Source organism: Hyperolius riggenbachi, chromosome 7 (assembly GCF_040937935.1).
Source record: "Hyperolius riggenbachi isolate aHypRig1 chromosome 7, aHypRig1.pri, whole genome shotgun sequence".
NCBI classification, from domain to species: Eukaryota; Metazoa; Chordata; class Amphibia; order Anura; family Hyperoliidae; genus Hyperolius; species Hyperolius riggenbachi.
The window spans coordinates 153,115,422-153,139,385 of NC_090652.1; the positions used below are offsets into that span (position 1 = coordinate 153,115,422).

A 23,964-nucleotide genomic window follows, 5' to 3' on the forward strand; every position below is an offset into this window, starting at 1 on the left:
TCAAAAATGGACTTTGTTATTTCTCGGTGTAACAGGTGAAAAATCTGGGCTGCTTCCAGAAGATAGGAAGTTTAAACGTCTTCCTTTTGCCCAACAGAAACAGCAGCCTTCTCAAAGGTTTAGGGATGCTACGTCCTATAAACCTGGCACAAGTTCAAACAAATTAGAAGTCTGGTCAATCCTCATTTTTTTAGAGCTTCTAAAGCTAAGGTCTCCTTTCCTCCTTTTAATAAAAAGTCCTTTATATATTGACCATCCAGACAGGGTCGGTGGGTGCAAGATTAAGCAATTTTGTCCCTGTCTGGGTGGAAGAAATGGTAGACCCTTGGGTGTTTGAAGTAGTTTCCAGAGGTCACAAATGGTGTTTCAGGAAAAGTCCTCCCTTACCAAGGGTAAAGAGAACGATAATACCAAAAGACTTTCAGAGAAGAAACATTCTAAGAGACTATGTTCACTCTCTTGTAGAACAAGGGGCTTTAGTACAAGTTCCAAAAGAAGAAATGTTTTTGGGTTATTATTTGCCAGTTTTCTTAGTATAAAAGAAAACAGGAGACTGGAGACCTGTGCTGGACCTAAAATCTCTAAACAAGTTCATAGAGCTCCCAAAGTTCAAAATGGAGTGTTTGTCAACAGTAATGAAGGCAGTCAGAGCTGGAGATTGGATGTGTTCCCTCGATCTGAAGGATGCCTATTTTCATGTACCAATCCGTCCTTCTTTTCAAAAGTTCCTTCGTTTTGTTGTGGGGAAATCCATCTCCAGTTCTTCTGCCTTCCATTCGGTCTCTCAACGTCACCCAAAACTTTTTCCAAAGTACTTTTGACAGTAAATGCTTTGTTGAGAAATCAAGATGTGAGAATTCTACATTACTTGGACGACATCCTCCTGCTGCATCAGTCAAGAGAAATTCTTCTAGACCATCTAGATCTAGTGATCAGGACTCTGTCCAGGTTCGGTTGGTTATTAAACCTAAAGAAGGTTCCAACACAGAGAATGATTTTCTTAGGAGCTCTGTTTTCCACAGTCCAAGGTACAGTCTCTCTTCCGAAAGAAAAGATGCTAGCACTAATACAGAGAATCAAAGTGATTCGTCCAAACATGAGTGTGTCTGCAAAGAATTGTATGAATATTTTGAGTATACTATCCTCAACAAATTCCCCTAGTCAGATAGGCTCACTGAAGATTACGCCCGTTTCAAATAAACTTCCTAGAAAATGGGACAAGCAGAGTTTGAATCAGTTGATTATAATATCTCCTGTAGTCTGGAGAAGTCTTCAGTGGTGGACAGTTTCTCACAATCTTCCCCCAGATTGGAAAATAGTTACCACCGATGCAAGTGCTGCAGGTTGGGGTGCAGTATTCGAGGACTGGGTAGTACAGGGAATCTGGTCGTTCCCAACAACAGGAGTCATCTCGAATGTATTAGAGCTAAAAGCTGCCCACCAAGCTTTAATGGCCTTTCTTCCAAAGATTATAGATTCTCCAGGTTTTACTTCGTATTGACAACAAGCCAGCTGTTTCCTACATAAAAAAGCAGGACTTTATTGAAGGAGGTGAGTCCAATGTTATTTCAGAGCAGGACTTTATTGAAGGAGGTGAGTCCAATGTTATTTCAGAGGTGTCTGAAAGAGATATCAGCGATCTACTTACCAGGGAAGGACAATTGTCTGGCGGACAAGTTGCCGAGAATATCTCTAAGCCACAACGAGTGGTCCCTGAATCAGAAAGTGTTCAAATTGATAGTGGAGAAATGGGGTGTTCCACAGGTGGACCTCTTTGCTACTCAGCACAACTCGAAGCTCCCATACCTTTCCAGGTACCCTTCGGAAAACGCTCTAGGTACGGATGCACTACTGCAAGAGTGGAACTTCAGGAGTAGGGCACATTTTCCCTCAAGTACCCCTGATCTTCAGGTTCCTACAGAAACTGTTATACAGGAAAGTAGAGGTTCTAGTTGTTCTTCCGGATTGGCCGAAGAGGCCATGGTACACGCTTCTAAAATCTCTAGCTGTGGAACCACCCTTTCGACTTCCAGTATACAGAGACCTGTTATTTCAAGGGGAGTTTTTTCATCCGAATCCATCCAGACTATGTTTAGCAGCCTTGAGGTTGAGAGGAGCAAACTAATTACTCAAGGTTGCACAAACTCTGTTATTTCTATATAGCTTTCTGCTAGAAAACCATCCACCATAGCACTCTATGATAGAGTTTGGTGTAGATTCTCTGATTTTGCTAAGCAAGCTATTTTTAATGCTAAAGATCCTTCTTTGAGTCATGTTTTAACCTTTTTGCAAAAGGGTCTAGAGATGGGTTTAGCTTACAGTACCCTTAAATCTTAGGTCTCGGCTATTTCAGCTATTCTAGGTAAGCCGTGGGCAAAAGAAAAATTCAAGCCACTTTAACCACTTGACGACCGCATTGTTAACTACCCCCCCCCCCCCCCCCCAACAACAAGGCTGTTTTTTTGTTAAGCTGGGCTGTGCAGGCTTTACAGCCTCCTGCACAGCCCAGCTATGGAGCCCAGTGATCGGACTCACCTTTTTTTTTTGTCCCTAAGGTGTCCGATCGCTGTGGCAGTTTTTTTTTTCTAGCCTCTGAGGCTCGCTCTCCCTCCACCTTTCCCTCCTCCCCTCCGTGTTCTGAATTGGAACAGGATGGCGATCCGTCCTGTTCCGCCTCTCATAGGCATCAGCCTATGAGAGGACGGCGATCCCCGGCCAATCAGAGGCCGCGGACCACAGCGCTGTATGAATGTGAACAAAGTGGATTTCTTTCCCCTTTCGTTTACAAACAGCCTGCTAACCGTGATAGGCGGCTAGCAGGCTAATCATGGAACACACGTTCCGTGAGGTGGCAGGGAACAAACACGCATGCATCGGCCATTCCCTGGGAAATTGTAGCCCCAGGACTTGACGCCAATTGGCATTAGGCGGCCCTGGGGCTGCCGCCGCGGCCATGCCCATCAGCGTTAGGCAGTCCCCAAGTAGTTAAATAAACATCCTCCTAGAAAGCCGAGATTCCCTCAGTGGGATTTACCCTTGGTTTTAGACTGTCAACTATCTCAAATACTGATTGTTCTTTATTGGATTTAACATCAAAGCTTGCTTTTTTAGTAGTGATTACATCAGGAAGAAGAGTTTATGAGTTACAAGCTCTCAGCTCTATAGAACCATTTCTAACCTTCTTCAGTGACAGAGTTGTTTTAAATCCATTTGAGGAGTTTATTCCCAAGTTTGCTACCTCATATCATTTTAATCAGGAGTGGACACTTCCATCTTTCCAAGATCAAACAAATCCTGGTTTGCCTCATCCTCTAGATCCTGTGTCATATATTAAGACTTACCTGCTTGTTACCAAAGATTTGAGGTCTACAGACAGACTCTTTGTAGTTCCTTTAGGTCTAAACAAGGGAAAAGCAGCTACTGCTAGAATCATTTCCAGATGGATTGTGACAGTTATACAAAAAGCTTACAAGTGTAAGGGTCTTGTTCCACATAGGGAGTTGTCTGCCCACTCCACTAGGGATATGGCAGCATCCTGGGCTACTCTGGGTAAAGTCTCAAAGAGACTATTTGTAAAGCAGCTAACTGGGCTTCTGATCATACTATTATTAATCTTTAAAAAATTGATCCTGCTATGTTGTCGACCAGTTTATTGGGTAAAAAAAATTTGTTTCTTTAGCAACCAATGAAAGTTTATAATTGGTGTTGCTTTTTTCTGTTTCATTAAAATTTGTTTTCAAATGCCCACCCTATGTTTTGTTACTAGTTAGTGCCCATCTGTGCAGGGCCGGTTTAAGCAACAATGGGGTCCCAGGGCAAAATAAACCTGGGGGGGGGCCCCCAACATATACCCCGGAACAAAAATCGGCATTAGGGGACCTTTTTTGCAGCTGGTATAGTCAGGGTGTGAAGTCCCAATCGGTCAGAGCTCCACATTCTGGCTATCCCAGCCTGCATGGGGGAAAGGGGTTAAAAAGTTTCAGGTGGGGGGACCCCACATAATTTATTTATTTTTTTAAATTCCCACACTCTAAACATAAAAAAAAATTGGGAAAATAGGAAAAAATGCCAGGGATCTTCATACAGCCATATTGCGGCTGTATAGCGATCCCTGGCCAGAGCGCTGCGGCTGCGTATAGACCGCCTGGAAACCTTGTCAGGAAATGTATTGCGCTTTCGTTTGATGCATGTAAAATTACACTACCATTAGGTTTGCTACTAAAAGTTACATTTACCGCATTTAAAACTATACTTTTTTCCTTCTAAACTTTAAAATTGATTTCCTCAAAAACTATAAGGTCTTTTTGAAAAATTGTTTTTTCCTCTTTTTCCTAATGATCTCCTTAACATATCCTGCAAATTTAGGGTTTCTAGCATTTGAGGTGGATTTGCTATTAACCATTAAAGTCGGCAGGTTTTTAAATGTGTTTTTTTTTTCCTTTGAAACTTTAAAATCGATTTTCTCAAAAACTATAAGGCCGATTTGAAAAAAATGTTTTCCTCTTGTAGCCACTGGGGGCCCCTACAAGCTCTGGGGCCCTGGGGCAGCTGCCTCCTTTGCCTTAATGGTAGCGCCGGCCCTGCATCTGTGATACTGTCATGGAGTCACCAGGGAACAGGGAAATTGAATACTAACCTGACGTAATTTTTCTTTCCTGGTGAATCTCCATGACAGCATACGGGCTTGTATGCTGTCATGGAGATTCACCAGGAAAGAAAAATTACGTCAGGTTAGTATTCAATTTTCCTGTTCCCTGGTGACTCCATGACAGTATCACAGATGCAGGGCCCATTGTTGCGGCTCGTCCAAAAATTTAAGGAATGAAGGGTATAGGGTGTGGTTGTATGTATGCTAGTTAACTTTTATCCTATTCGGCAGCTGTGGGATAAGAACTGCCCATCTGTGATGTTGTCATGGAGATTTACCAGGAAAGGAAAATTACGTCAGGTTAGTATTCAATTTTCCTGTTCCTGTGTGCAATGCAGGAAATTGTATGCAGCTTGCAACTGGAAATATAAATGCATGTTTTTACTAATTCCAAGCTTCATACAATTTAAAATTAATTTTGCATGCACGCCAGAATGATTCGCATCTCATTGACCATCTCTTTTTTAAACATTTTATTAGAAAGATATAAAAACATACAACAGCATATGACCATACTTGAGGATCACAAGGATAGATGACAAAGATGTCATAAACAAGATAAAGCATAATAACTCGGCAGGTAGAAACATCATTAGTGTACGACAGAGAATATAACTTTCATGTTAATACTGAAGAATCAACAAAACAGCAACAGCTACAGTATATAAGTGCATATACATGATACGACTGGCTGCTAGACACCCAAAAGATCACATCTAGGATAAGGTATATAAAACAGCATCTATGTTTTGTACTTCTTGGACAGCACACCTATCTTGCTTCAACGGCTGTGCCAGGTCTAGCCTGTATGGCTGATACAGACTTAATGCAAGCAAAAAAGTAAAAATGACCAGCACTTGCCAATTCTTAAAAAGCAGGGTATTTATTCACAAAAAGAGTGAACAAAAAATAGCCATGACATCCGGACTCCCAGAATGTAACTATAGCTCTTGATAGTAGATATAGCTCTTAGCTGCAAACAGTAGCATGAGGACTTCCTCCAGAATAGGTTACGCCTCCATTGCAGCCCAATTCCAATCACAACGGACTGTCGCCGTTTCGAACGGATAAACCGCTCTTTGTCAAGTGAAAGCATGCTTTCACTTGACGTAATCTATTCTGGAGGAAGTCCTCATGCTACTATTTTTTGTTCACTCTTTTTGTGAATAAATACCCTGCTTTTTAAGAATTGGCAAGTGCTGGTCATTTTTACTTTTTTGCTTGTAAAACAGCATCTATAAATCTATTCTCTTCGTAAATCTACTCTCTTCGTCATTGACCATCTCTAATGATTATTTCCTACATGCAAGTAGGGATGATCAATGAGATGCAAATTGTTCTGAAATTATGCAAATGTTTCATGCAAATGTATTTTAAAAATGGACTAATCAATTTAAACCCAGGTTTAAATTGATTGGTCCATTTTCGAGCTGCATATATTTGCATAAGAATTTGTATAAATCTGCATCACCGTGGAACAATTTGCATATCTGATCTTCTCTACATGCAAGTAAATGCTGACTGCACTGACATATATGCTCTCAGCAAACACACAACCCACAGGTCTGATTTTTGTACAATGCCAAAATCTCAATAGAATAAGAGATGTCAATGAATCTCTCTGTACAGCAACAATCCCAGTGGTCCTTTGTAAAAAGAGCAGAACGTCATACATTCATGAGAAATAAGGTTTGGCATGAGGTAAGATTGCTGGATTCAGCCAAGTTAGATCAGATGACAGGCATACATTACCAGCTGGATGCAGGTTATCACTGTTAAGACTGGTTGTAAATATCCCTGAGCATTTATGATAGTTTTAACATAAAGTAGTGCTTATAAATGAATCTGGATAGCTGGAAGCAAACTGTTGAGGGCTTAAGAGTGGACTTGAACTTTTGCACAGGACACAAGAATAACAGAGAGAAATGCACCCAGCATGTTTTTAGAGTTAAGTGCCTGTCTAATCCCTCCCCCTTTTCCCAGTGAGTAATCACAAGTGTAATTTGATCTCTCAGCAGTGTCAGCACAGAAATTCAACAGTCCTCAGCAGACACAGCCAACATGTTAACGCAGGATATTAAAGTGGACTTGAACTCTTACACAAGGAAACAGAGAAATGCACCCTGTATGTATTTAAAGAATTTAGCCTGTCTATTCCCCCTCATCTGTGACTAATAACCACTGTAATGTGATCTCCTCAGCTTTGTCAGCTTAGGAATCTCCTCAGCCACAGTAGAGCTGCTGATTTGTAAAACACAGGATATTAACCCTATATCTGCTTCCATGAAAGCAGGAAGTAGACACACTGCCGATTTATTGCAGGATTTTTATCGGCTGTAAGGGCCAATGCACACCAAAAAGCGCTAGCGTATAAGCAAATGCTTAGCGCTTTTTGAAGTGATTTTTAAGGCGATTTTAGGCATGTGCCTAGCAATTTTTTGGGGCGTTTTGGTGTAGCGTGTTATTTTGTTACAGTAGAGCTGTAACTGAACAGCTTCTGTAACAAAAACGCTTGGAAAATTGCTCTGATCTAGCGCTTTTCAGAGTGATTTTCCACTTTCCTATACTTAACATTGAGGTTGAATCGCCTCACAAATCAGCAAGAATGCTGAAGGACCCATGTTTGCATTTGGGAAAAAAGCACATCGCTCTGGTGTGATCCATCCCATTCAAATACATTAGCCAAGTGCTTTTCAAAGTGCGAGCGTTTTTAAAAACGTTCAGAAAAGCTCTTGGTGTGCACCAGCCCTCACAAAGACATTTTTTCTTTAAAGGTTATTATGCTGTTGCTTATCTTTTAGAGCAGAGAGGAAGTTCTGAGTTCAAGTTCATTTAAACTTCTGGGTCTTGGATGAAAAAAAGTGAAAAGAATATGTGGAAACTGATGGAGAATATCAGTCTATAACACCAACCTTTTCACCAGGCTGGAGAGAAGCAGTGATGTTCCTTAATGCCATTTCCAAGTCTTTTCTATACCTCAGGCCATAATTATGGAACTCAATTTTCCCCGCATGTGGCCAATGTGTCAAGGTAGAAGCCTGTTCTGATGTCCATGGAGCCTAGACATACAACACAACTCTTTGTTATTGCACGATTATATGACAGAGAGATCAATACTGAATTCACAATGGAATAGAAGAAGGCACTCCACAGGCTTCAAACTTTCGTTTGTAGTTTTATTGAGCCACCAAACACACTAAACACACAGACACCACACACTGCATGTTACGGGTGCATAGACTTTCTGTAACATGAAGTGCATCTGGTTGCTCAGTAAAACAACAAATGTAAAAAAAAAATAGCATGTAGTGCATCTGGTTGCTTAATAAAACTACAAATGCAAAAAAAAAGTAACGTAGTGCGTCTGGTTGCTCAATAAAACTAGAGGTACAGACTAAACAAAAGTTTCCATGCATTTTAGTAATGGGGGCTTTTAGGACCATTGTAGTCCCTTACACACTCCAATGAGTTCTGGTTCACCATGAGCTTGCTGGTTAGTCTGTACCTCTGGGTGTTTCAAGTCCTACCCCATAGAGCCACATTAATCCATGCCATGCACTGATGAGGATCAACCAATCTGAAACAGTCTGTATGCACGTTGGATTATTATGGCTCTGTACAAATTAACAAGCTGACACATCATTGCATTCCAGCGGTTCTGGAGGTGTTTAGCTTCTAAGGGCAACAATAGTTAATTTGCATATATTCAGCTGTGATGCACTGGGAGACATCTCGGAGCTCACCCCAACCTGAATTATTGCAAATTATTTCTGTTTTAAGAAAGCAAACTTTTGTTTTCAATAAAACTACAATACACTGTAAATGAACCGTTGTTACAGGAGTGGTGTACCTGCAGAAGAAGTGCAGCTACCCAGCTGGGGGTTTTGCATTACTGAGAACCAAGGGTAATCTACAGATCAATATTTAATACTGGAGTAATTATTATTCTTTAGTATTTATAGAGAAGCGACATCTTTCACAGCGATGTACATAGTATATTGTCTTGTCACTTAAGAGGGGCTCTCAATCTAATCCCTACCATAGTTTATGTATCTATCTATTTATGTATATATCGTGTAGTGTAGGTCTAGGGCCAATTTAGGGAGAAGCTAATTAACATATCTGTATGTTTTTGGAAGTAAAAATTATAATGGTCAGTCTGCTTACAAGAGTGTTATATGCCAACACAGAATCTGTATCTCTCAGAAGCAATAAACATTTATCATGTAGATATATCTTTAGTTGGACAGTTGTACTTTCTTCAAATGCTATTCTAAAATGTAAGACTACAATATATTCGTATACAGTATAATAGTGCCAACGCAAACGTCATTTGCAAAATGCAGTAATCCATAGATTTTGGTAAACCGTGACTTCTGCTTGCTTTTTAAGTAAAGATGTTTTTGTCTTCCATACTGAAAGAGATTGCAGGTTTCCTGTATATCATTTAGCTGCATTTTTGTGCTATGCTGATTGCACAGGTGGATATTGTAGTTCACAAAATTCAATATTACCTCACAAACTACATGCAATCAAGCAACCAGGTAAATACGGTAAATAGAAAAACTTGAAAGGGCAGTTTTCCACTATCAGCATGTGGCGATCCATTTCTGGTCACATGTGAATCACAAAACACTTGGTCATACAACACTGATGAAAATTGCTGGTAACCTTTCCAATTTCTTTAGTTATCAAAGCACTGCAGTATTTTACATTCAACTGATTCATTGAAATTCAAGGTTTCCTCCTTGAAATCGGTCTCTACTCTAGCCAACACCACTCAGCATGCAAGTAGACAGTTCAGCATCATATGAAGAGGAGTATTCACCTCAGGCTCCACTTCACAGTACTCCTTCACTCTCTCCACAGAAACAGAGTTGGTTTCCATGTCGGTGGCAGTGTGCACTGCTTCTTTCAAAACACCTGTCAACTTGAAAGATACAGTAGCAATTATTAGTATTATTACCACTTGAACTAATAAATAAGGTACTCATAATTGGTAAATCTTTACACAGAACTCACAAAGGATGTGATGAACTTGAAACTGTAACATTGGTTGTAGTATTATTATTAATTATTGTATTTATAATGCAACAACATATTACACAGTGCTGGACAATAAATACATACAGTACAATGTACACTGTACTTACTTGACCCCGGTCAGAAGATCCAAATTTAATAATGGTTGCAATCCGAACTGTTCCAGACAGGGACGGATCTAGGGGGGAGCAGACGGGTCTCTTGCCCCAGGCGCAGTTTGTTGAATTCTTAAAAAGGCGGCAACATTTGGATGGGGAATGGCAGTTTAGGCGCCAAAACCTGATCTTTAGGCACCAAAACCTGACCTTTAGACGCCAAAACTGGATGGGGAATTGCAGTTTAGGTGCCAAAACCTGACCTTTAGGTGCCAAAACCTGACCTTGCCCCAGGCGCAACTTGGTCTAGATCCGTCCCTGGTTCCAGAGGCAGTCAAACACTTGGAACTTTTAAACACCTCCGGTGGGATTGCCCCCCCCCCAACCCTCCCCCTTTCCAACCTTTGGTCTCAATTTCCTGGAAAGATTACACACTAGATATTTAGCTCTGCAGTTTTTGGATGACAGTTTATTGTTCTCTTTTGAGATTGATTACCTAGGATGACCTCATATCCGCTATAACCTGTGTTCCTCAGTCCTTTTTACCTATGGGTACAACACAACTCTCATTTTTTTCTAATTATCTACAGAATTCTCTTTGTCTGTTGTAATTTTCATGATGTATTCCATTGTTATGGAAACTTTTCCTATGATTGATCTAATAAAATCTTTGAAAGCATACATACAATGATACAAAGGATGACAAACGTAACAAGGTTATACAACATAGGACAAGGCTATACATGGCAAACAGGGTACAAGATACAGGATCATGCAATTTTGGGCTGGTTGGATAGGCCCAGTAATACAAGTCGAGGCTGTCATAGGAAAGGAACACATGATCATGTAGAATACATTAGGGAAGGCAGGTTCTACTTCTGCACTTGCTTGGAACTCCTTTAAAGTAGACCTTAGCCAAAAATGTGCTTAATAAGTTAAATACATATATACACGTGATGAGCTGCCTGCTGTCTTTTTTTGTAGTTTGTAGGTTTTTTAAATTATTATTTAAATCTCTAGTTGATGTACACTGACACAGGAAGTCTGCTCCTGAATACGGGGTCCTAAGTGTACGTGAGAATGCTGGTTCCCCTAAAACACTTGTCATGCTCCAGCCATTTTTACAGTGCAAAAGAACTGTTCACTTGCGCTAGCACAACTTGTACTGGCCCTTTAATGAAGTTGTAAGCTCCAGGCCCTGCTCCCACTACTGGGTGGTGCCAGTGATCTATATGCAAAACACAAACAGAGAAGGTAGCGCGCCAATGGTGCCTTAAACTTCTTTAATTGTAATTCTCAAAACACGCAATAAAAGTTTCACTTACAGACTCTAAAAGAGTGTAGCGCGTGTAGGAGGCCGCCAGCGAGTCCTTCAGCACCTAAGCTCAGTTGCTGGAGAGGACTCGATGGCGGCCTCCTACACATGCTACACTCTAAGCCTGTAAGTGAAACTTTTATTGCGTGTTTTGAGAAAATTAAAGAAGTTTAACGCACCATTGGCACGCTACCGTCTCTCTTTTTGATTTTGACAGTGCAGCCTGGTTGTTATAGACAGTTATAAGGACAGACTTTTCACAGATGGAAACCTGAATTATAGTTATATCTCTCACTCAAGAAGACTTAAAGTGAACCTCTGGACTAAAAATCTACTCAGCAGAACTGAAAAGGCTTGGTGTTTCTTTAACAGTTTCACAGCATCAGAACTTTGTTTTTCTTACCAAAGCATCATTTTTAGCTACATTTTTAGCTAAGCTCCACCCTAGAACTAAACTGCCCGGGCTTTTTTTCCCTGATGCTGTGCAAAGCATGATGGGATTTCCTATGTTGTTATTTACATTGCCTAGCAACTGGGAGGGGTGATCAGCACACAGGACAGTTGGAAATGTGTCTCATGCTCCCTGTCACCACCTTTCAACCAAAAAGATGGCTGCCCTCATGAAATCAAACATTTGCCTGTTCTTTTAAAACAGGGTGGGTAAGAGATGTTATTACCTATTTTAATTAACATAACTACCGTAATGTAACTTCATGACAGTATGTTTGTTTAGGCTGACGTTCCTCTTTAGGTTATATTTAATAGGCTAATTGAAGATTGGTGTAAAACAAGAAGAGGTAAACTGATGCATTCATATATTGGCCGCAATGGACACAGCTCACCTGATGGATGTGCAGACAAGGCAGCTGGGATCACATGAGTCCCACTTAGGCCAGGGACTGGGCCCAGGATGTATTAAGTGTTCCACGACTCGTCTGCGCTGTCTCTGAACCCAGATGCTCTGAACCCCGAGGCCAGGACACAGTTGGTTACCTGCAGTATTTCCTGTGGATGTTATTAGACCACGTGTGAAGCTTTTTGTGTGTGTAAATGCTGGGAAGTGAGTACAGGAACTGTGTCTATGAGCTGTGCAGGTATGAACGTTCCTTTAGCTGCCTTGTCAGCACATCCATCTGACGAGCTCTGTCCATGTCGCGGCTGCATGGCCAATGTATCCGTTACTATGAGCGCTCCAATTTGCCTCTTCTTGTTTTACAACTTTTCCGTCATAGCAGAATCAGTGAGCGTTTTACAACTGTAATTATCTCCTGTACTCTACACTCCATAAATTAATAATTGAAGATTGGTGCCCACTTACATTATAGACCAACATCATAGACATGACTACGGATGGTGACAACTGGCCACTGGGCTGCATTTTTTTATTTGAAATTAAACCAGCTTACAGTGTTTGTAAGCATTTTCAGCCCTTAAAATTAGAAGGTATAGCTTTCCAAATAACTAAACTGAAATTCAAGCATTATTACAAGTAATTTTTTTACAATTAGTTTCTGCAATTATTGTCTGATAGTGCTAAGGATATCTCTTATGACTCACACTCTGACAAAAAACTACAGCGAACATAGGTGTAGTTTTTACAGTAAGAAGATTTATGGGTTATGTTGTGGCAATGGTAAAGCTACTGTATCTCACACTGAACAAGTACTGCAGTGCACATTATTTGGCAGATAGAGTTGTAGTAGTCATACACAGGTTAATTGTTACAGCAGATTTTAATACTTTCAATCTGTCGGTGATCTATTAAGCAAGCAACATACACAGGTATGAGGACTGTTGCCTGGCACGGATCAAGGACTCAATGCCAGAGTGAAGCCAAGGCTGTGCAGGGAAGAGATAGGTTATGTTACTAGGGAGGAGGGACCCACAAGCAGTGCTCGGGCAAACCCAGGATTTTCAAAGGGGGGATTCCTGAAAGGTCTCCCTCAGCCATGCACAATACAGTATAATAATATGGTAGGATATCATGCTGGGTACACATAATGCAATTTCCTATCCGATAAACCAACAATGGGATTGTTTGCATACAGATAATAATGACAGCCAACATTGGTAATGAAGAAGGAAGCAGAGGCACAGGGCTGTGTTCATAACTGACTCTGTTAAGTTCCTTAGAGCTGCTCCATGCTCTGTACACACACTGCTGCTCCATGCTCTGTACACACGCTGCTGCTCCATGCTCTGTACACACACTGCTGCTCCATGCTCTGTACACACACTGCTGCTACATCTAAAGTCAACTGTAGCAGGGAAAGAAAGGGGGCAGTGCTGTGAGCTGCAGGATGCCTGCAGACATTTTGGTGTCTCAACTTGTGCCTGTCCCAAGACACTGAACTGAGTCTGAGGGGGGATTCTGGGCAGCTGTAATCCCCCCCCCCCCCCCCCCCCTGCGTTTGCCTATGCAGTGCACAATGGAGTGGCTTCCAGTGACAGGGTGAGTGGTAGAACATTGTGCTTGGCCATGAGTCATCAATTAAATACAGCATGCCAGATCAGTAGGTGACATCAGGAGGCTCCTGAATACACATTAGATTATTTCCCAAGGCAGTCTTTATCAGCTGCCTCTACTGAGTTTAACCTAGCATGTGTATGTTATTTTACTCCAAATGTATTTGTTTTGACTGTGTTGGCTGCATGCTTGTTTCAAGTGTAAAACACAAACTACTACCAGCATGACCACCAGGCAGCTGGGATTTATTTATAAGGAATTAAATACATCAGCTTTCAAATTCCTCTTGGTTCAGGTTTCTGTCTATTCATTTCTATGAGTATGACCCATATCAAAAGAAAATGTTAAATATTTTAAAATTGCTCTCATTCCAACTTACATGGCTCTTACTACACTAGTGTGGTACTTGATTATAACACTGTTGGCTGGCTATTATCTTATTTAAAGCGGATCCGAGATAAAAACTAACTAGAACAAGTAACTAGTCTATATATCTTATCTAAAGTTTAGATACCGTAGTTTACACAGCAAATCTAGCTGCAAACCGCTTTAATAGAATATGATCATTTCTTCCTGTGATACAATGACAGCGGCCATGTTGTTTGTAAACATTACACAGAGGCAGCCTTATCTACATCTTGAGCAAAAAACCCTAATCGCCCCCCTCCTCCTCCCTCCTCCCCTCTGCCTCTCAAATCTCTGGCTAGCAATACCTCCCCCTCCTCCTGCTCAGACTGAGCTCCCATGAGCCCTTGCTACTGTCTGAAAGAGCCTTGGTTCTCTGAAAACCTGTGGGCGTGGCTTGTTTAGTTTATAGGGAATTAGAGTATTAAAACAAAAACAAAAAAAGTATTTGGCTTGAGGAATGCCCTATAAACAATAGGAAAGGAACATAATTATGCAATGAGTAAAAGTTCATCTCGGATCCACTTTAATATAGCCCATACATTAAAGGTAACCTCAACTGAGAGGGATATGGATGTTTCCTTTTAAACAATACCAGTTGCCTAGCAGTCCTGCTGATCTCTTTGGCCACAGTAGTGGCTTAATCACACACCTGAAACAAACATGCAGCTAATCCAGTCTGACTTCAGTCAGAGCACCTGATCTGCACACTTGTTGAGGGGCTGTGGCTAAAAGTATTAGAGACACAGGATCAGCAGGAGAGTCAGGCAACTGGTATTATTTTAAAATAAAAATCCATATCCTTCTCAGTTTAGGTACCTTTTAATTTCATCATGCAATTCTGTGGCTATATAATAGGGAAAGGTTCTGTTAGTAGCTCTATGCACACTTACCCGCAGAGAATTCACCACTGCAAGGCCAACCAGTCCTGGGGAAATGCTTTCCTTGAACAGAACTCCCACAATGGCCACTGTAAACACTATGAAATTACTAAGGAGATCACAACGTACACTCAGCCACCTAGCAAAGATAGAAAGCAACTTAAGGAGCCAGTAAATAATAAGCATTAACAGTGGTAGTGACATTAAATAAATGTGCAAAGCTGGATTCTTTTATTTTCTAAGAGTCTGACCAATGATTCTTGTACATATGCCCAGGTTTAGCTCAACTCAGCATTCAAGGTTTTCTATGGACAAGGGAAGGTGGGCATAGGAAGGAGTTTGCCTGCTCTGGGGCTATTCAGCAATGATCAACATGGTTATTCATCTGTCTCAAAAAACACTTATGCGCCTATATGTACCATCACATATACATTCTTTAATTAATAAATACAAATGCATGAATCTCTTTATAAAACCAGATAAAATTACCTAAAAATGCAAAAAACATGAACTAACTTTCTCAGTGCCGCCGCCCTATGGTACACCGTCTGGCACACACCACAACAGATACCTATAGATTGATTCGCTGAGTAAAATTCATTTTTTAGCATGTAATTGCACTAATCCCTATAGCACCTTTCCAGTCTCACAAGGATGATACACCTTGTTTCAGATTAGCAACATTGGCTTATCCTTATTCAAATATCGTTAGTCCGTTGCGTCCTGTTAGCTCACAAAAGTATACCTCATATAAACGCATATTTTTGGACTGGCTAAATGTGAAAAGTGAGTACAATATGTTTTTTACGAGTGAATTTAGCACCCATCAGGTACATTTTTTAGATTTAACTATTTTTATTCAAGAAGGGGAGATAAAAACAAAGACATTTTTTAAGAAGGTAGACACCAATAGTTATATTTTTATGGACAGCTGCCACATGTTAAGGTGGCTGACGAATATCCCAAAGAATCAATTCACTCGTATTAGGCGGAATTGTACTAGTTTAGAAGACTTTGATGCACAGGCAGATATTTTAAGGGAGAGGTTTTTAGAGAAAAAGTATTAAGAAGAACTAGTTCAGCATGCATTACATGAAGTAAAAAACTGTCCTAGAGAGAGGGTATTAGAAAATAGAAGGAAAGATGATTTGGGCCCACCATTGAGCATTAAAATGCAATATAATCAACAGTCCAGAGATATTAAGAGAGTAGTGGATAAGTATTGGGGCATTCTTCAACAAGATAGGACCCTAAATGGGATTTTAACTGAAAAACCAAAGTTTACATTTTGTAAAGCAAATAATTTGAAAAATATGATTGCACCGACTGTTGCTGAAACTAAGAAATCAAAGAGACAGAAAGGGTCGTTTAAGAGATGCGGTTTCTGTGTCCCATGCAAAAGCACTAAGTACAATGCACCAATAAAACAATTTAGATCAGCTGTGACCCAGGAGGAGTTTGATATTTATGGCAATTTGAATTGTAACAGCAAAGGGGTAATATATATTATAGAATGTGGTTGCAACAAGCAATATGTTGGAAGAACAAAAAGGAAACTTTTATCTAGAATCGGAGAACATGTAAACAGTATTAGAAAAGGGAACAAGAAGTTGCCATTAAGCAAACATTTTTGGGAATGCCACGGGGGGGGGGGGGGGGGGGGGGGGGGGGGTTAGGGAGCCTGCAGACTTTTAGATTTTATGCAATTCAAACTGTGGATAAGGACTGGAGAGGAGGAGACTATATTCAAAGTATGTCAAGAAAAGAAACTAATTGGATTTATACATTGAACAGTTTGGCTCCTTTGGGACTAAATTCAGATGTTGAACTGTTCGCTTTTTCATAAGGAATGTCTGTATATACTCTCTTGCAGAACACTGAAGAGAGATACATTTGCCGGCATCTGTAACCAACAGCGTAAAGAAAGGGGTGGAATTACAAAATAAAAAGAGCTGGAAAGCCAATGGGAACACGCCCTGAGGAAGGCAGGCGTATCCTACCGACAGAGGCGGGACAAGGTCCTCCAGCACCCAAGGCTGAGACACCAAAGTGCGCCCCTCCATCCCTCCCATCCCAGCTGTCACACGCTGATTGCTATTACACTAAGAGGTGCCACAGGGCCCACAACCTCCCCAACACCTTAATATCTAGTTATCTGGCTTGCAGTCACTGCTATGTATCCCCTTTTCTTATTTCTTTCTGCTTCAAACACAATTAGGAATGACAGCTGAATGAATTGTGCGCCCCCTCCTACACTGCGCCCCGAGGCTGGAGCCTCTACAGCCTATGCCTCGGCCCGGCCCTGCCTACCGAAACTAGTCGGCATTGGGTTACTACAGAGGTGACGTCACCCTTGAAGTTCCTGTTCGTGGAAAGACTTTCCAGCAAATTGCTTAACCTCCGCGGGAGACGACGTTAGATCAACACGAGAGCCACCGGCCGGGTCTCCTTCTGCCAGAAGACCCAGCGGAATTGTAAGCTCAAAGGAACCAGTTGCCTACCCCTGAAGCTGCGTGAGTTGTCTGAACTGTCTTTTAACCTGCAGCCACGCTGTTAGTGTGTGTGCATGCCGTGCAAAATACGGAAGCTCTATGCTACAAAAACTTTGCAAGACGTAATCTGCTGAATATTTTTATAGAACACCATCTGTTTGATAAGTCTGCAATCTATTCATAAAATCCTGCAGGACGCATTTTTGCATATAAAAGAACGCTGGAATTACTAGTTTATCTCTGGTGGGTATATATATGAAAGTCTAAGCCACTCCTTATGAATTTTTGAGTTGCTCTGTGTTGGATATATGAGGTATACTTTTGTGAGCTAACAGGACGCAACGGACTAACGATATTTGAATAAGGATAAGCCAATGTTGCTAATCTGAAACAAGGTGTATCATCCTTGTGAGACTGGAAAGGTGCTATAGGGATTAGTGCAATTACATGCTAAAAAACGAATTTTACTCAGCGAATCAATCTATAGGTATCTGTTGTGGTGTGTGCCAGACGGTGTACCATAGGGCGGCGGCACTGAGAAAGTTAGTTCGTGTTTTTTGCATTTTTAGGTAATTTTATCTGGTTTTATAAAGAGATTCATGCATTTGTATTTATGAATTAAAGAATGTATATGTGATGGTACATATAGGCGCATGAGTGTTTTTTGAGACATTTTTTACGTGAACGGTGGGGGTGTGAGTAACCCCACATATCATTTGTGCAGCCAATCATATTGAATTTAGATTCAGTGGGCGCAAAATCACTTATTTACACATTCATGGTTATTCATCTCCTGAACAAAGCTAGCTAAATAAAGGCTCATACACACGTACAACTATTCCGCCCAACTATCGTCCACACTTGATCTGTTGGACGATAGTTGGGGGTGTGTACGTGAGGCAAATGACTAGATGAATGACTGATAACAGGCAGTTTGTCCGATCCAACAGGCAGATCAGCTCACATGACGGTTGGGCTGATATTATGCAGTTGGCCATGTGTGTACAAGCCATTTGAGCAAATTGTACTTGTTTTTAATGTGGTAAGTTGTTCCGCTTGCACGCGCAGTATACAAATGAGTTGGTCGTTCAGTTGGTGGGTGTGCATAATTTGCAGCACCGCACCAGTGTGAAAGGGCCCTTAAAAAAACCCTACAGACATTAAATTGTCAGCTGATAAGAGCATGTGTTTGGATATGTGCAGGAAGTAAAGATATCCAAGAATAAACATGCTTTGTCTTATTGATGCCATGAGTTCTGCCTTCATGTTACCTGTTAGCAACAAAGCTGCAGAAGTAGAAGCGCTGGTTGGTATTCAGACGTCTATTGTTGTCTTCAATGAATCGGTCCTGTTCTCTAAAGGCTCGTATAACACTGGTTCCTTGTAGAGTTTCATTAAAGTGAGTGTACAAAGGAGATTTACTGACTGCATCCAAACGTTTCAGCTGCCTGGAGCTGGCAACATAAAATCTCTGTGGAAGAAGATGTGATAAACAGAAGAAAGTATAGGATGCTCATTTTTTTCAATTAGGAAGTAAATGAACCCCCTGTCATCTGAAGAAAGCAAATATCACAAGTCAGGTATTTGATTGTACTAAAGGTCTGCCTTCTTATTAGTTGAATAAATCATCCAAGACTAATTTGAAAAAAAAGGTGTGCTATGGTCACAAATCTGAAACTCACAGTGTACACCGATCGTCATATTCTTCTCAATTCGCAAACTTGTACTGTATTTAAAATCGTGAAAGAAAAAAAACTGATGCAGCACCACCATCTAGTGACCTAAAGTATAACTGCTGGATTTACACAAGAAGGAAAACATTACATTTGTAGCATTTATAAAAGGTAGCTAATGTGACACAAATCATTTCAGGCTGTGAGCCTTTTCATTTAAATTATAACCAGTTCAAAAATGGAGTACACTTATTGCTGATTTTGGGTGGCCCAATTCTAAGCTCCATACTATCTACATTAAATTTGCATGCAACTAAAAATTAGTATCTCATTGACGAGCTCTACTCTTTTAGCAGGCAGGAAGTTTTTTTATACTTCTATCCTTAAAATAACACTGCTTTTGTGGAGAAAAAAAAAATTATCTCCAAGGCAACTATATGAAAAGAGAAGACATAGACAAGCCCTACAGAAAAGGCTGCACCACCTAATATATTGAATGAATGGCTTTATTATTACACATCTGCTGTACAATAATACAAAGCAATAACATCAATTACCCCACCTAGGTGTGGGTGTGGCCAAACCAGGATCTTCAAAAAGATGAACCTCACAGCTGAGGCCACTAAAAAGTACTTTATAGTGCATCTATATCTTTAAAAAATGTACATTCTATATGTATGCACACACATGCGTTTTAAATGTAACAATTTTTGTGATAGTGGTCCTTCAAAGTAACTTGTAAGGAGCCTTTTCCTCATCTCCTCCTGCACCACTTACTCACTTAAAGTGTACCAGAGCTGAGGGGGAATTTTTTTTTTTTTATACATACCTGGGGCTTCCTCCTGCCCCATGCACACGGATCGCTCCCACACCGCCGTCCTCAATCTTCCCCGACTTCTGTACCGGGTTCCGTTACTTCCTCCAGTCGCCGCCAGTCTGACGCAAGTGAAGTGTGCTATTTACGCATCTCTCCAGCAGCCGCCGGAGAGATACGTAGAGGGTGCACTTCTCTTGCGCAGACTGGCCGCGACTGGTTGAAGCAAAGTGACCCGGTACAGAAGACAGAGAAGGACAGCCGCGTGGGAGCATTCCAAGCGCATGGGGCTGCAGGAAGCTTCAGGTATGTATAAAACTTTTTTTTCCCTCAGCTCTGGTTTTCTTTAACCATACACTGCAGTCTTCTCAGAATTCTGTCTTTGTCCCAACCCTTGCAGTTTGAATAGCATGGTGATGCTGAACCAAGAACTTGTTGTGCACTTTACATTTGAAGCAGGAAAGTTGGATGCCCCCCAACTGAGTGCCCGTCAGCAGCATTTGTATCAGCAGATTTTTGTAAGTCAGGGGCTCCCTGTATTTGGACCAAATATGGTAATGTTCAGAGTGCTGACACTGATAGCTTTGCACCCCTCAATACAGCACATATGCAAATGTCTATTGCACACAAACCCTAGTGTGAAGTTTTTACTGAATTGATGTTCTAAGAAGTAGCTCGCAAGCTGAAAATGTGTGGGCACCTCTTACCTAAACCTTTCATCTCAGCAATTGCAGCATGGGCCTGTGTAAAGTTAATGTTAAATAATGAACATAACACTGGGAGAAAATTACACACATATACACATATTCCCTGTATTTCCACGCAGTTTCTGCTTGCTGGAATGAAATTATGTATGTATAATATATGATTACCTGTAAGAAGAAGTAGAATAAGCCTACAGGAATGAAGGCTACAGCAGCCAGCGGTGTGGCTATTGCAATGACCAGTAGTATCTCCAGTATAGTCAGTGACATCATTATAAACATCATTAGCATCTGGGGGATGATACTGTCTATAGTGTCCATTTCCTTAGCAAATCGGTTGGTTAGATTTCCACTAGGTGTCCTTTCAAAGAAGCTGAGTGGACATCTCATAACGCTGTGCAAAAGCTTGGAGTGAAGCTGGCGAGACACTGATACTCCGCCCACAATTATAGTGGCGGATGCTACAAAGATACACAGAACTGTGGAGAGGAATGGAGAGTTAATTCAGCAGTAACAGTAAGATGACACCAGTAAGCAGTATGTTAACATTACTTATTATTAAAAGGAAAGTTTATACCTGAAGTGAGATGGATATAGAGGCTACCATATTTCCTAAGTAACACCAGTTTCCTGGCTATCCTGCTGGTCCTCTGCATCTAATACTTTTAGACATAGACCCTGAACAAGCATGCAGCAGATCAGGGGTTTTCTGACATTTTTGTCAAATCTGACAAGATTAGCTGCATGCTTGTTTCTGGTGTGATTCAGACACTTAGCTTTGAGCTAATCAGAGCCTTACAAATCTATCAGCTGATCAAACTGACCACATACTTCTCCTTGAGTTCTCCTAAGCATTGCCATCCCTAATATATTAATAACCAGGCTGTGTTCTTTTACTGAAAAAGTTAAACTTCAGGCATTTAAGTGACAGCCTCTCTCTTGGATCCTCTCTTGGATCATTGTATATATAGTGATATAGCTATAGTGTATATAGCTAACCCTCACTTGTAAGGAATTAAAGCCATTAAACTTCTCCCAGCAGAGAAGAGCTTCTGAGAGCAGGGGATAAATATAAAAGGTCAACAGTTCATGAATTTTAGTTCTGGGACTCTTGAGATACTGCCATTGAGCAGAGACAATAAAACAAATCTAATTTGTACATGTTTAAGCATAAAACAAAACAGTGATATCTAAAAAAAAAGAAAAAAAAACATTTTAAGAGTAGTAGGGAAGATACAATTGTCTATCTCATCATTTTTATTTTTACTTTGGACTCACTTTAAGTCAACAGGGCTTCTATTTGGCACTTTATAGTGCTTATGCTCTGCTTTTTCATCTTCAATGCTTTCTAATAGAGCAGGGGTGCCCACACATTTTTGACTCGTGAGCTACTTTGAAAATTACAGAGCCCAGGAGATCTACCAACATTTAAAATGCAAAACTTTGCATACCCCCTCCCCCCATCACAGCATGATCAGGCAGCTGCAGAACCCCCCCCCCCCCCCCCACACACACACACACACACCAAAACGAAGCCCAATAAGGCAGATGCAGATTGTTTCCACCTACCATGACATTATCTAGCAGACTTTCCTTACCCTAGTATAGGTAGCCAGGTATAGGCAGGTATAGATGCCCCAAATATAGGAAGCCAGGTATAGGCGTCCCCAGTATAGGTTGGCCAGGCATGGGTGCCTCCAGTATAGGTTAGCCAGGCATGGGTTCCCCCAGTATAGGTTAGCCAGGCATGGGTGCCCCCAATATAAGTTAGCCAGGCATAGATGCCCCCATTATAGGTTAGTCAGGCATAGGTGCCACCAGTATGGGTTAGCCAGGCATAGGTGCCACCAGTATGGGTTAGCCAGGCATAGGTGCCCCTAGAATAAGTTAGCCAGGCTTGGGTGCCCACAGAATAGGTTAGCCAGGCATAGGTGCCCCAGTATAGGTTAGCCAGGTATGCCCCCCAACCCCCTTCACCAGCGCCGCTTGTTGACCAAGCGGCGACCATCCTCCTCCATCACCAGAATCCCCCTCGCTGGCACTGCATGTCCTGCACAGAGACCTCAAAACAGCAGCGACCTGCAATGAAGAGGAGAGCGGTGGTCTAATAACAGCGTATACACGAATTGCTTACTTTCTGTATATGCGCAGTTGCTAGGCCACGCTCTCTGTTCTGAGGTCTCCACGCCGGGCATGCAGTGCCGCCCTCCTCCTGGTGTGGTGAAGGAGGGCGGCCGGGGAGGAAGGGGGCAGGTTGGGAAGAAAGAGGTGGGAGGTCCGCCCCTGGCTCTCTCTTGCCGCACCTCCCTGAGAGGCTGCCTGCAGGACAGAACGATTAGATGGTATGCCGGAACTGCACAGTCAGCATCCTGCAAACTATTTTAAAAAGCCCAACTGCAATCTACCCAGCAGTACTTTGTGATCTACTGGTAGATTGCGATCGACGCAATGGGCACCCCCGCAATAGAAGTTATTTTCTCTGGTACAGCGTATTCAAGAGTACTTTTTCCCACATTATTAGCCTAGTGCAAAATGTCTGTTCTCTGTTCTATAAATATAATGAAAATATCTGAAATGTGAACACTTTTTTTTTTTTTTTTTTTTTTAACCGCCCACAATGTATTTCTTTGTTAACTGTATGATATACAGTTGTTTACATACCCTGGCAGAATGTTTTATTTCTTGACCATTTTTTATAGAATATGAATGAAGACACAAAAACCTTTATTTCATGCATGGTTAGTAGTTGTCTGAAACCCTTTATTGTCAAACAACTGTTTCCTTTTTTAAATCATAATTACTACACAAACTACCCAAATTAACCTGATCAAAGTGTACATACCCTGGTTATTTGGCCTGATAACATGCACACAACTTGACATTAACGGGTTTTAATTTCGATTAAAGTTAACCATCTGCACCTGTGATCTATTAGCTTGTAATTAGTGGGTGTGTATAAAAGGTCAATGCGTTTCTAGACTGCTAACAGACCCTTGCATCTTTTATCTAGTTTTTTGGATTCTTAGGGCTCGTTTCCACTAGTGCGGTGCGGAATCGCCTGCATTCCACCGCGGACAAAATCACATGCGGGTGCGATTCCGCATGCGTTTTTGCCGCGATTTCGCATGCGATTCCGCATAGGTAAGGCTGTATGCGATTTTAACCATGTCACTGCCTGAGTGAAATAACATTAATACCTATGCGAAATCGCATGCGATTTCGCGTCAAAAAACGCATGGTCACCCCGCATGCGATTTCCCTATTAGTTACATTAGCGGCGATTCGCGCACATTCCTTCTGCACGCGAAATCTGACGGCCCTGCCGTGCAGATTTCTGCCGCACCAAAAAACGCTGCCGCAGCCGCACGAGTGGAAACAGCCCCATCCACTTACATTACCTATGCGAATCCGCGTGCAGTGCCCGCAT

General features: G+C 41.4%; 1 protein-coding gene across 1 annotated transcript in view; it reads right to left on the reverse strand.

The window, feature by feature from the left end:
* LOC137524651 (multidrug resistance-associated protein 1-like) overlaps positions 1–23,964 on the reverse strand; it is a 162,133-nt gene that overhangs the window by 27,058 nt on the left and 111,111 nt on the right. Inside the window, exons 24-28 of the mRNA XM_068244765.1 lie at positions 20,706–21,016; positions 18,618–18,817; positions 14,867–14,993; positions 9,477–9,578; positions 7,561–7,707 (exon numbers count right to left, since the gene is read on the reverse strand). Coding sequence (XP_068100866.1) covers positions 7,561–7,707; positions 9,477–9,578; positions 14,867–14,993; positions 18,618–18,817; positions 20,706–21,016 — 887 coding nt within the window. The remainder of the gene's footprint in view (positions 1–7,560; positions 7,708–9,476; positions 9,579–14,866; positions 14,994–18,617; positions 18,818–20,705; positions 21,017–23,964) is intronic.